Genomic DNA, 13,333 nt, shown 5'->3' on the forward strand with positions numbered 1-13,333 from the left:
TTAATTAAGATAACAGAATACATAAACGAACAGGAAAACACAAAAATAGTCAGAGGTTTGAAATACACGACAGCTTTGTACATTTCAGAAGTATTAAAAATACACTGCCTTAACTGTAGATGTCTTCCTATTTTAAATAGTAATAGACACCGTATTCATATTTATTTTGTTTAGGAAAATAATTTATTCCAACGAACAACACGCGATAAATAAACTCCTCCCAAATGTCAAATTAAATTCTTCACGTCATGGCAGTGCCCGGAACTACTTTTCTGACGTATTAGGGGGCCAAAGGTCACAGAACATTCGCCTGCCACATACGCCTCTGTCGCACTTGTTTGTTTTTGTTAAAAAAAGCATCAACTTTCGCAAACAGGTGAGTACGACAGCTGCAGTTTGATATTTTAACACTTTATAGCTTGTAGAAATGTATAAACAGCGCAGGAGTAACGTCACGAGGAGAATAAACCCGGAATAGGTCGATTTACAGTTGAGGGTGTACAGCTCAATCCGTCAGACAAAGTAGATGTTTGACAGCACACCTTTGTCAGTTAATATTTTAAATATCAATATTCAGTTTTAGCATACAGATGTGCATGCTGCCGTGGTTAAAAGTTGCAGTGAAACATGTCAAACGGAAGCTATTGTGTTGACTAGCAGCATGCTAAAAAGTTTCACAGGTTAGCCGTGTGCTAACCTGTGCAAACTCCACTTTAATAACACACAAATTTGTCTCTTCCTTTTAATATTTTTCAAAACTCGTTCGCTTTAATATTTGGAAACGTTGTACATTTTATAATGGCCTGTTAAAGCTCCTCTACAGGTGAGTTTGTGCATTTATTTAGCTAGCAGGCTAATTAGCATTTGTGTCATTGGAGGTGATATAAATGCAGTTATTGCGGCGTTCATTATGCAACGTTGTCGTGGCAACCAAGCTGTCAAGCTTGATATTATGAGTATGATGTAAAATGTGTATTTTAATGTGTTATACAAGCTGGTTTGGTGGTGATTAGCATCTCAGTGTTAGCATTTGCTTTGGGTTGACCTCTTCTGGCTTCAGCTAGCGCAACTGATGAAGAAACAGTCACTACTTCTGTTTTATATCTGTGTTCGCGTTGTATTTCATTCATACTTGCAGTAATGATGAGTATAGTTAGTGTTAAAGGTACTGTATTCAGATGGGAGTGTATGTATAAGCTAATAATCTTTACCAAAGCTCAAGGGCTGCTGGGAAGCCAGACACTGTTTGTACATTGAGATCTAGTATGATGTGCATTTATATTCTTTCAAATAAGATTTTCTTTAAATCATGTTGCATATAGTTACAGTGAAATTGGGGGTTTTCAAATTTCTCCAGCTGGGGGTTAATAGAGTATTATCTTATATTGTGAATAGATCCGTAACTGAGAAATTGTCTTAACTATCTTTCCAGGTAGATCTCGAGAAAGATATGGCACGTTTGGTGGCTGTCTGCAGGGATGGAGATGAGGACTACCTTTTCCTTGCACGCCAGATTCCCCTGTACATCGATGATGCGCTCACGGTAAAAATGATTACAGTTATATAAACATTATTCATTACCTTTCCCTCTAAATGATTATTTCTTGTGATTTCCAAATCTGATTATTCAACAAATGAATAATAGCATTTCAAATATAGATTCTGTAGTAAATCATGGACCTAAAATTAAGCAATAGTGTAATAAATCTACATGCTAAATGAGTTACAAATACTTACAAATAAATGTCATGATGTTATTATTGTAGATGGTGATGGAGTTCCCTGACAGTGTCCTGGAGTTTGACAGCCATCAGATCAACAGCTCACAAATGAAGCAGTTTGTTGAGGTAAATAAGTTTGTGTTCATTTTTCTTTTGGATGATTTTTTTATTTTGCATATGCAGGTTTTGTTATAATGTAAATATTATGAAATCTGTCTTAAACATGTCTGGTCAAAAAGGGACGACCCCGAACCCGCTGGGTTGTATTTTAATCTTGTTGTGTCAAATATAAACATTTTCTGGGTTAATTTTACCAAACAGGGTTTGTCTCTTTTTGACTCAGTGCTGGTTCATGTAAACATGTAAAAAAAGATATTTTGTATGATAAAAATGGGAACTACTCGATAAGCTTTTAGTAATCAAATAATTTGTACATATAAAGGCAGTGACGCTGGCTGTGAAAACCCAGCTACTGACATTATTTGTGATACACTGTTTTTTACATAAACTCATCCTATATAAAGTAAAATACATTCTGTGAAAATATAACCTTGATATCTTTAATACTGACTGATTTAAGAGCATGTCAAGGATTAAAATCAAATTTAGATGCTCTAAATCTCATCATTAGATTAAGACTAACCTGGATTTCACTGTAATGAGGTGAAGACTTTTATAAAAAGCTGTTTTGCTTTACAAGAGCTTTGATGAATTCATAATAATAATACTTACAATAGGGATGCTCCGATCAGGATTTTTGCAGCCGATACGATCACCGATTTGTAATCTTCGTGATCGGCCGATACCGATTCTGATTTTTTTAAAGCTGATATGCAAGCTCTTTGATGACTGTAACTGTTACAATCTTTCTAAAACAATAATACCATGGATGTTGCCTTTGTTATATTACTTGCAGTAATTAGGTATATTATTGTTTTAATAGAGACTCAAATAAATAAGCACAACAAATATTTATTCTGCAAAGAGAAATTTAATATGGCTTTAAAAATGCTTATGTCTCCTAAAAGTACTGAAAATAAAACACTTCACAGACTTTACTGTATTAATTAAATATACACGCATTCGTATGAAGTATAAAAATTCTTTAGTCAAGAGCAGAAAGTGATTTTATTGAGAGATGAATTAGGTTATTGTAGCTTTAAGATGTGTGAGAGAGAGATCGCTCTGTTCACGTGCACTGATGACAGGCTGCTGTGTGTGTGGGGGGCGGCTGAACGCAGACAAGCAGCTGTGAGGAAAATAAAAGTTTAAACGCTCAAAACTTTAAGACGCATGCAAATAAGAAACTTTTGGCATGAGGATGCAATTGTCCGTGATAGATATGTGTTGTATACGCTGTTTGATGGGGATGTGAAGACGCCTCGCGCAGTTTACCGGAGCGCGATCCTCATAGAAAATACGCATATCTCTGTAAAGTTAAAGAGAGACATACAAATCTGCATGCTGCACATGAGCAACAGGTTGTAAAAATGCTCGCGCACGTAAAAAATGTCTTTAATTGCAGCCGCATTCAGGATCCTTTTGATGACAAAAGTAAACAGAAAGATCGGTTTATGAGATCAGCAGATTTAGCGAGCACCGATCGAGTCATTTAATGCCATTATCGGCCGATACCGATCGGCGGCCGATCGATCGGAGCATCCCTAACTTACAATAATAATACTGGCAATAAGCACTGTGGGGCAGTTTCCTGGTCAGGGTTTAGATTAATCCAGGATTAGGCCTTAGTTATATTAGTTATATTATATTAGGACAAGTAGTTTTTACAAACAAACCTTACAAAAAATTATGCTGGTGTGCGTCTTGAGACAAAACAATGGCACTAATATATGTCTATATATGTCAGTACAAAGTGTTTTTAAATTGAGGCAGATCAAATATGCATTTTAGTCTGGGAATAGAAACATGTTTTTAACGTAAGATTCAGTGAATTATATATTTTCTTGAAGCTGATTGAGGCAAATGAAATGATGAGAAGTTATTGGTGCTGTACAGCTTCATGTTTCTCTCATGTTTCTTCATCAGCATCACAGTCTGCTGAAACAGCAGGATTTGAACATGGCATTGATGGTGATGTCTCGAGAGGTGTTCAGCGCTCTATCTCAGTCTGTGCCGTGCGTGGGCTGCCGGCGAAGCGTGGAGCGTCTCTTCTCTCAGCTCACGGACTCTGGACATTTTGCTCTTGAGCCGCTCACCCTGGGATCTTCTGGAGTGCTCTCTGTGACACGAGCGTGCATCACAGACCCCAGGAAACTCTATGCACTCTTTTATGTTCATGGGTAAGTGATACACACAGAGACTTTTAAAGGAGGCTGAGATTGTCATTAGCCTGGTTTTCATTACAGATTTGCACAAAACATTTGCAGTACTTTCTAAATAAAAATAATTGAGAAATGACTGCGTTATTTAAAATGTAATGCAACTAAAATATAAATTTTCCACTCGTGATAAGTTAATTCCAAAAGTCGTGGCGACGGATATATAGCAGCCACTACACTATCTATTATTTTTAATTGAAGGAGATGCAGGCGGGTTATCCATGTTTTTATGTGTACGCTTAGGTCAGTGTACAGTGTGAGTGACACAAGTTTTGTCATCTAAAGAGTATGTGCGTATTATATGCACACAGCCGGATTTTTGTATCCATACATACGCGTAGGCCACGCATGCACGTACCGAATTATGTAGGTCGGGAGAGATATTGCAATTTGTTGCAATGCGTATGCTTTATACGTCTGTCTACACCGAGGGGCAACTTTCTGTTTTCTCTGATGAAGTCAATACGAAAGTGACTTAAACTGCAATTCCTCGACTGGCCACTGGAGGCTGGCTCCAAAAGGGAGTCAATCCCATAGATCCCCATGTTAAAATGCCCAATTTTACAGCAGAAAATAATGTTTACAGCCTGGTACAAAAAGAGATTTTGGTCTATATAGTTAATTTTGACAATTGTGAGGGGGGTGGATTTTTTTGTAACTCATCCGTTTAAATTATATTAAGCCATAAAGTTCTGCATAATTTAGGGCGTGGCCACTTGAGTGACGGGTGAACTGCCACTGCTGTCACTACCGTCAAGCTAGGCGGGCGTGGTTTCAGCAACCAGCCACCTCAGCTTCATCCACGTCCCGCCTCTTTACCCATTTTCGGTTATCTGGGAATGATGCGTGGTGATGCGCTGCCAAGATGGCGATGACAGGCTCCACCCACTATTGGCTTCAATAAAGCTCTATGGTCTACACGTACGATTCAAAGAAACTATGCTTTGCAAGGCTGTGCGTTCGACTGTATTCATATGCTCGCTTACACGTAAATAAACAAACTATGCTTTAATGTAAAGGGAAGCCTTTTGGGAGCGGTTTCTATGAGGTTTTAGTACACAATTTTACATCTTTAAAAAATGATCATCTATATTTTATGCACGTGCAAATGCCTAAAAACTGTTTTTATTGCAGTTTTACGATATATATAGTATATATTTCTTTTTCGAAATTGCATGAAAAACCATCTCATGTGCGCATAAAAATGTTTTGCCAATATTTGGGTGAAAGTTACGTTTCAACTGTGTGAAGGGTAATAGAAATGCAACTACTATGTCCTCATGTTTGTTTCCTTTTGCTTGTCTGTTTTTGTTTCATGGGTCAAAGTTAAATACGGTAATTGATGCTATTCCCAAGAGTAAAAAGAACAAACGCTGTCAGCTGCACTCTTTAGACACGCACAAGCCCAAACCTTTAGGGTAAGTCACTGAATGATCTCTATAAATGTGCTGCTTCATTTATAAAATTTTATGATGTCTCGTGTTCAACACAACAACCACATCGAGTGTAATATCTGGGCCTGGTGACTAGTTGTTTAATAACCGTAGTTTCTGATCTACAGCGGCAGCTGGATGGACGTATGGGAGCTGATGTCACAGGACTGTCGTGATGAGGTGGTTTTGATTGATAGCGCTTCTCTTCTGGAGACTCTGGAGACCTACCTGCGCAAACACAGGTAAGAGATGTGAGATGATGGATGACCACTTTAGTTTTTTACCTGATGCTAACGTTCTCTTTCTGCGTTCACGTCTTCAGGTTTTGTACGGACTGTAAGAACAAGGTCCTGAGGGCATACAACATCCTGGTGGGTGATTTGGACTGCAGTAAAGAGAAAGGCTACTGCGCCGCCCTGTACGAGGGTTTACGCTGCTGCCCTCACGAGCGCCACATCCACGTCTGCTGTGAAACCGACTTCATCGCTCACTTACTGGGCCGAGCCGAACCTGAGTTCGCAGGGGGTTACGAGTGAGTGGTCCGGTCCACAATGTGAATTTTGTGTATATGTATTTGTCTGAGTTCATACCTCACTGCCTTACATATGGTTTTACAGGCGACGAGAGAGACACGCAAAGACAATGGACATCGCTCAGGAGGAAGTGCTGACGTGTCTGGGCATTCACCTGTACGAGCGTCTCCACAGGATCTGGCAGAAGCTGCGGGCAGAGGAGCAAACGTGGCAGATGCTCTTTTATTTGGGCATTGATGCGCTTCGAAAAAGCTTTGAGGTGATGGCGCTGTCATTCAACAGTTTTGATTGCTGCCTTCTCTGAGCTACTGTGCAATTACTTTCTGTCTTTTGTCCTCTAAAGAGACACTTTCCATTGCATAGTACCCCACAGGTTGGGTCAGCTAACTTTTGAGGGCTTTTTACTGGGTACAGCACGTAGTACCCAATACTTTTTTTTTGTACCACCTTAGTTGAGGTTCCAAGTGAGCTATTCTGATATTAAAACACTGTAGATCACTGATTGGTCTGAGAGAATCGTCACTTCCAGCATCACAGCTAAACGCAAGTTTAGCTTTACCTTCGTGTAGGGGTGGGTGATATGACCAAAAATTGATTTCACGATAGGATTAATTTTATATTATGGTAATTATATGTATCATGGCAGAGGTTTTTTATCTTTAAATAAAGTTTTTATGTTAAATATGTAATGCCATAGAATTTTCATAATTTCTCACAAAAACGTATGCATAAAAAGGAAGATAAAACAAGCAAAAATCAAGCTTACTGAAGATAAACAGTCAGTGATGAAATTCGTATTAAAGGAAGGAAAATGATTTAGTCAAGAGCAGTGAGAGATTTACACAAAAACATGACTAACAGACAGGAGCAAAATTATGTAACTTCCCCTTTAAGACCAAAGTCCGGATCTAATATACTGTTACACATGTGTTTTGCGTTTTCTCTTTTAGCTGTTTACTTTCTGTAAAGCCCTAAATTGCCCTAAAGGACATTGCAAAGATGTGAATTTTGACGCATATGTGTATATAAGGCAAATAAAGCGACAAAATTCTGACCTTGCGCACTCCTCTCACACAAAAACAGCGCGCACATATAGCACTGTTGTTTGTGTTTCAATGGCTTAAAATAACTTGTTTTAAAGCTGCGGTGCTCAAATACGTGTACAAACGTTAGTCTCTACCGGTTGACAAATTTCTACGTTTTTATCATATCTACTGGTTTATTGCCCACCCCTACCTTTGCGTGTGTGTGCTGTCTCAAGCAAACCTGTTGTCATCTGTGCTTTGTTGTAAGTTCCAAAACTCCCTTTTATTGGTGAAAAACATCCACAGGCTGAGAATCAGAAACACCAAACCAGCGTTTTCCAGACTTGCAGTTTGTGGAGGCATGCGCACCCGCGTGTATGCACAGCATTTTTGCAACTTAAATAAGACTTAGCGCACGTCGACTGATGCCACGGGTGTTAGTACAGAAACTGTCATGGAAGACAGAGGTATGATAAACGCGACGTGCAAACATCTATTTGTGGTGGTCAATTTAGATTTTGTGGCGGACTGACACAAATGAAATGCATTCCAACGATGCTCCCTCTTTTTGTATGATGTCACAGCAGTAGGAAGCGCAAATATAATGACACGCCTATAATCCCTCCCACTTTAAAGTGGTACTAAACTCTATAGAAAAGCTAACCGAGCCAAAGTAAAGTGAGCTGACATGACCTGACCCGTGCAATGGAAAAGCACCATTTGGTAATCCCACTTTTTATTGTATTTTAATATTTATTACTTTAATTTGTGCCTTAACTTGTCAAAAGTGTTAAATATTGTTCCTGTAGCTTAAAGGTGCAGTGTGTAAATTTTAGCGGCATCTAGTGGTGAGGTTGCGAATTGCAACCAATGGCTCAGTTAACTGCTCACCCATCGCATTTAAAACGCATAGAGAAGCTACGGTAGCCACCACCAGACAAACATGTTATCATCGGAGACAGCTTCGTAAAAAAAGTTTGTCCGTTAATGGCTTCTGTAGAAACATGGCGGCACAAAATGGCGACTTCCATGTTAGGGGAGCCTCGGTATGTAGATAAAAATTGTTCATTCTAAGGTAATAAAAACATAAGGGTTCATTATAAAAGGTATTTATACACCCCTGATAATATAGTTTTGTATATTATTTTGCATTTCTGTCAAGAGATCCTTCTAAAAATTACACACTGCACCTTTAAATGATAAAGCATTGTGTTAGCAGTGCAAAGATCATATAAATAGTAGCTGAATGCACTGTGAGCTATCGCTTTGAATAGCTGTAAATGTGATATTGATTGTGAGACATTAACTGGCTTGTGTGTGTGTAGATGACAGTGGAGAGGGTTCAGGGTATCAGCAGACTTGAACAGCTCTGTGAGGAGCTCTCGGAGGAGGAGAGAGCAAAAGAACTCAAGCAGGAGAAGAAGAGGCAAAAGCGCAAGAACAGGCGTAAAAACAAGTGTGGCTTTGATATGATCGAACAAGAAGCAGAGGATGAGAAGGACAAAAGTCTTGATGAGGTAAAGACCAGCTGAAGCTGAATTTTTCCATTTTTACTACATAATGTAATGTAATCTGCCTAAGAAAATAATACTGTCAGAGCCAATGGTGTAGTGGCCAGTGCTCTGAGATATGGCGAATCCCGGCTCAAGGTCCTTTGTCGATCCCATACCCCTGTACTTTCCTCTCCTCTTCTGTCTAATAAAGGCAAAAATGCCCAAAAACATAACTTAAAGGGACAGTAAGTATGGTTTAAGTGTTTTATTAATCAAAATCAATGTCTTTATTCATAAATATGTCCTCGTTGGCTTCAAATGACCTCTACCAATAATCTGACTTTTCTTTGTAAGCTTATAATTTCTTCTCTTTACTTACATTGAACGGGTAAGTCCAAGGAGGCTTCCATGTCTTCCGCCGTATTGATAAACTATAATAGCAGTGAGAGACAAAAAGCACTAGCCTACCAACGTGTTTCCACAACGCGTTTTCATTCAGAACACGTGAACCAGCTGAAACGGACAAGGAGATCAGCGATTACATAACGGCTACAGTAGTTGCAGCACGCATTTGAAAAAGCGAGGCGCTAGAGAGCACTATTCGTTTGAATGCAAAATACAATTTCAACACTAGATGGGGGTAAATCCTACTTACTGTCCCTTTAAAAATAATAATAATAATACTAGCATACATAATATTTGACCCTGCCTGTGAAAACCCAGCTAAAGTCATTTTAGTGATTATAGAAGCCTGGTTTGTTACCCAAAGGTTGCGACTGAATTCCCTTGAGCAAGACATCATTCCATGTCAAAGGTTGAAATCAAACTTTGATGTTTATCATTAGGTTATGAGACTTCAGTCTATACCTCTCATTTACCACCCAAACTCTCACACTTGTTACCTTCTTTCATACGTAACTGTTGTGCATCATCTATTTGTCTCTCAGGGTTCATCCGAGTCTGTGGATGGAGGTTGTAAGTCATATGGCAGTGGAGAGGAGTCTGTGGGCAGTGTGGAGGTCATCATCTCTAGTGAACGCTCCTCCTGCACATGCCCTGTAGCTTCTATCCTGCATTCCCCCAAAACAAAGAAAGGTAAAGAGTAGCAATGCATAGAAACCAAATACCCAGCGTGCATTGCATCTATAACTATGATCTGATCGGTGCGTTTGTGTTTGCTTCGCTAGCGCTGTTGCCTCACAGTAACGGCAGTGACTGTGGCTACTGTTCCAGTTTGGAAGGCAGTGAGACGGGCTCCAGGGAGGGCTCGGATGTGGCCTGCACTGACGGCATGTGCAACCATGATGAAACGGGTACAGGTGAATTAAGAAAGCATCCATTAGAAAAGAATTACAGTTTTACCAAAATTCAGTGATCGGTTCTTTCTCAGGACTCATCGTAGTGACCTGGTATCCTTTAACACAGTGGTTCTCAAACTGGGGTCCGGGGCCCCCAGGGGGCCGCGGGATTGTGCCAGGGGGGCCCCAGTTTTATGACATTTTATAAAATACATTCATTTATCATAAATTCTGTGTAAATAAAAAAAAAAAAAATAAGGCTACTAACCAACAGCACTACTTTATATAACTTTATACCACGGGTCTATTGAATGCTGCATTCTGATTGGCTGAGAAATGTTCTATGGGTGTTGATTATTTTTCTGTAAACCGCACACCTAACTTTTCAAATGTCTTAAAAATAGGCACCAGAGCAATGTTTGTGGTAACCGTGGTATAAGAGGAATAATTGAACATTTAAAATAATGCACACCCGCGGTGTAACGGCACTCCGCTTCGTGTCGTGCCGCATTACCACCTTGGGTGTGCACTATTTTCTTATAATTCAATGGCCCGTCGTCAATTATTCCTTACTAATGTTTTGTTTAATTAAAATGCTACATTTTAGAACAGTTTTGTCATAAATTTTCTTTGGGGGAGGCCACAAAGGAATGCACCGTACACAAGGGGGGCCGCACGCGGAAAAAGTTTGAGAACCACTGCTGTAACACAATCTTTTACACCTTGTAAATTTCAAGTCAGATTGTAGCAGGCTCATGCTAGTTTCAAATACCACAAGCATCATACACTCTGTGAAAGAGTTAATGAGAATTATTTTTTTTTCTCCAGGTGAATATTCATGTGTTCAGCACTGCTCAGAGGAGAAAGAGGAGGATGCTGTGGACAGCTGTGTGGAGTGCTGGGCCAATTCAGAAGAACACACAAAGAGCAAAAAGAAGAAAAGAAAAACAAAGGCCTCGCTGTGCAGGAGTGAACATGTGAGTAAACTGATCAGTACTCCTATTAAAGGCAGGGTGTCTCATTTGATCCAGAAACATTTTTAGTTATGCTGGTTAAAAGTCTCCTCACATCCTGATAGCAATCACTATGTTACCAGTGAAAGGCGTAAGACCAAAAAATGTTAAACCGATCATAAATCTCGGACCAAATGGACGTTGCCTTTTTTGTCCCTCATCCGTAAACAGAGGGATAATGGCAAACTTTTCTGCTGAATTGACAACCTGCACAAGAGCCACAAAACTAAAGACATGTTTTAAAACAACAACAGCAAAAACTGCCTGGATCAGCAAAGAGCAAAAACCCAAATGAACATCGCTAACTTTACTGCTTTACCACGAGATGCAAACAGCTGCAGGAGGCAAAGGGTCTGAAAGGGTTTATTTTGGTAAGGTAGGTACGCGATAAGTTTGTATTGAGATGGATTCAGATATTCTACTTTGATGAAACATTGTGTTACTTATGAAATTTGTGTTCGTTTATGGATTAGCGTAACGATATAGTTACTTACGTCTACGCAACCGAAAGTAATCCTGATGTAAACCAGTTGGTTATTTTGGTAATTTTACTCACTTTTTTCTACTGCAAAGTTTCATCACTGGTGAATGAGACATGAGATGTGACCGTCTGATCTGTGCGTGTTCATGTGTTTTGAAAGGCGTGAATTAAAATGCAGATTTGAATGTAGGGTGGGATCATGATTTCATTGCTAGTTGGCTACCGTTAGCATTTTTCAAAATGTGACACCCTACCTTTAAGCCCAGTACTAGACAGTGAACTTTATTTCTGTTTAGCATGACTGATGTGAGGCTAATTGTAAAGCACTATGGATAGCCATAGGTCTGTTAAAAGCGCTATATAAATGCAGTCCATTTACCATTTTACCATTAATGAGAGGTCGATACTAAGGTTGTGATCTGTTCCTCTCTCCCAGGGATCTAAAGTGAAGGAGAGCTGCACGTCAGACAGCAGGAGAGGTTCTGGATCTGCTGGGGTCAATGAGTCTTCATCTTCATCACATCTGTGCTGTAGCAAAGACACATCTTGCTCTGTGTTATGCTGTCAATCATCAATGAGTTTCAGCAGCGGAAGACATTCGCACAATCAGCCTGTCGTACCCGACACCTGTGCACACGGCGAGAGCGGTGCCAAGAGCCTGATAGAGTTACTGGTGAGTCTAAGCTGATGAATCAGACGTCTGATAACTTGCCGCTTGTGTTGAGTTTGCTTGTAATATGTGACTAGTATGTCAACTTTATGCATAAAACTGTTTTTCTCATTTCTTTGTAAACAGAATGAATCTGAAGTGACCTCAGATGACGAGAACTGTCTGACACCGGATGAGATCCAGTCATTCGTAGAAAACAACAAGTCTTTCTACCGTACACGAGACCAGTACAGACAGCACCTTAAAGACCGCTTCACCAAATACTGCCGCTCCAGCGTGTGCACAGGCGAGTGGCCCTCCGCCACCAGCGTCAACTAGAGTCCATACACACATACACACACACACACACTAACACTTATTTTATAGTCCATAAAAACACTCATGATCACCTCTGCATTGTCAGGTGTTTTTCAAAGCATGGATTTGGGAGTTTGAAATGGGTAAAATATTTGAGCGCCGTATTTGGGTGTCAAATTTGATATTCTACTTTAGGGAAAAGTTACATGGTTTTCATCTTTCACTCCAAACTCCTTTCTCAACCAATCACTGCTCACTTTGTTTTCTTCTTGTGACATGATGTTTAGTAAGCAGGGTGTTAGGAACGCAGTTAATAAAATGATCAGGCCTTGACTGTAGGGTTAGATGTTGGTAGTCTTAATGTACTGTTTGTAAAACATTTCTTTGTCTTCTTTTTCTTCCCTAAATCATTTCCGTGACTGTGACAATTTTAGTGTGGAAAAAATTATTGTACCAATGCAGATATGAAAAAAAGATTTTACAGAAAGATTAAACATCCATTATAAAGATGTTTGGATGTAATGATGGGCGCAATGTGCGAAATTTACATAATAAAGAATATTTATTAATATGCATCGGATTTGAATGTTTTGTTTGTGTGTGTTGAAGTTAAATGGAGGTTGGTATTGGGATGCCCAAAACTGTTCGAACTCAAGGTCAGACTGGTTTTGCTATTAAACATTATGTAAATTGTTTAAAATTATGAATAGTGTTCAGTGCCTACAATCCATATATACAAAGAAATGATAAAACTTGTTTTTAAAGGGGATATATTGTTTAGATACATGTTTAAGTGCTATAATTGGATCTTCAGTACTTCTATCAACCTAGAAAAATGTAATAAAGATCAATCCGGTAACTTAGTTTTGGTAAACCATTCTCTGCAAGCATGTGAAAAAATAGCTCATTGAAATTTGGGTCCCCTTGTGATGTCAGAAGGGGATCATACCACCTGTTAATCTGCACTATCCAACCACAGCACTGCCATTTAGTGCAGAGATCAGTTGATTTGCATTTTAAAGGACACGCA

The 13,333-nt window shown here is 39.3% G+C and overlaps 1 protein-coding gene across 3 annotated transcripts; it reads left to right on the forward strand.

The window, feature by feature from the left end:
• Positions 1-237: 237 nt before the first annotated feature.
• ggnbp2 (gametogenetin binding protein 2) lies at positions 238-12,876 on the forward strand. Of its 3 annotated transcripts, none has more exons than XM_073860341.1 (14): positions 238-376; positions 1,433-1,543; positions 1,767-1,847; positions 3,768-4,014; positions 5,373-5,478; positions 5,622-5,735; positions 5,816-6,025; positions 6,111-6,285; positions 8,377-8,568; positions 9,492-9,639; positions 9,732-9,863; positions 10,671-10,819; positions 11,773-12,009; positions 12,133-12,876. In XM_073860341.1, exons 2-14 carry the CDS (start codon positions 1,451-1,453, stop codon positions 12,322-12,324), a joined length of 2,076 nt encoding a protein of 691 aa, XP_073716442.1. In that variant the 5' UTR covers positions 238-376; positions 1,433-1,450; the 3' UTR covers positions 12,325-12,876. The 3 variants fall into 3 exon arrangements, with proteins under 3 accessions (XP_073716442.1, XP_073716444.1, XP_073716443.1); XM_073860343.1 differs by having other exon boundaries at positions 9,732-9,857; XM_073860342.1 differs by lacking the exon at positions 238-376 and adding an exon at positions 497-823.
• Positions 12,877-13,333: the final 457 nt, after the last annotated feature.

This window comes from Misgurnus anguillicaudatus, chromosome 22, assembly GCF_027580225.2.
Source record: "Misgurnus anguillicaudatus chromosome 22, ASM2758022v2, whole genome shotgun sequence".
NCBI classification, from domain to species: domain Eukaryota; kingdom Metazoa; phylum Chordata; class Actinopteri; order Cypriniformes; family Cobitidae; genus Misgurnus; species Misgurnus anguillicaudatus.

Bases quoted from the DNA above. Each gene is read 5' to 3' on its own strand.
- ggnbp2 (XM_073860341.1), top strand. From the start codon at position 1,451: ATGGCACGTTTGGTGGCTGTCTGCAGGGATGGAGATGAGGACTACCTT. The intron at 4,015-5,372 runs TTCATGGGTAAG...GTCTGTTTTTGT, and splicing joins ACTCTATGCACTCTTTTATG to TTCATGGGTCAAAGTTAAAT. The intron at 8,569-9,491 runs GTAAAGACCAGC...TTTGTCTCTCAG, and splicing joins AGGACAAAAGTCTTGATGAG to GGTTCATCCGAGTCTGTGGA.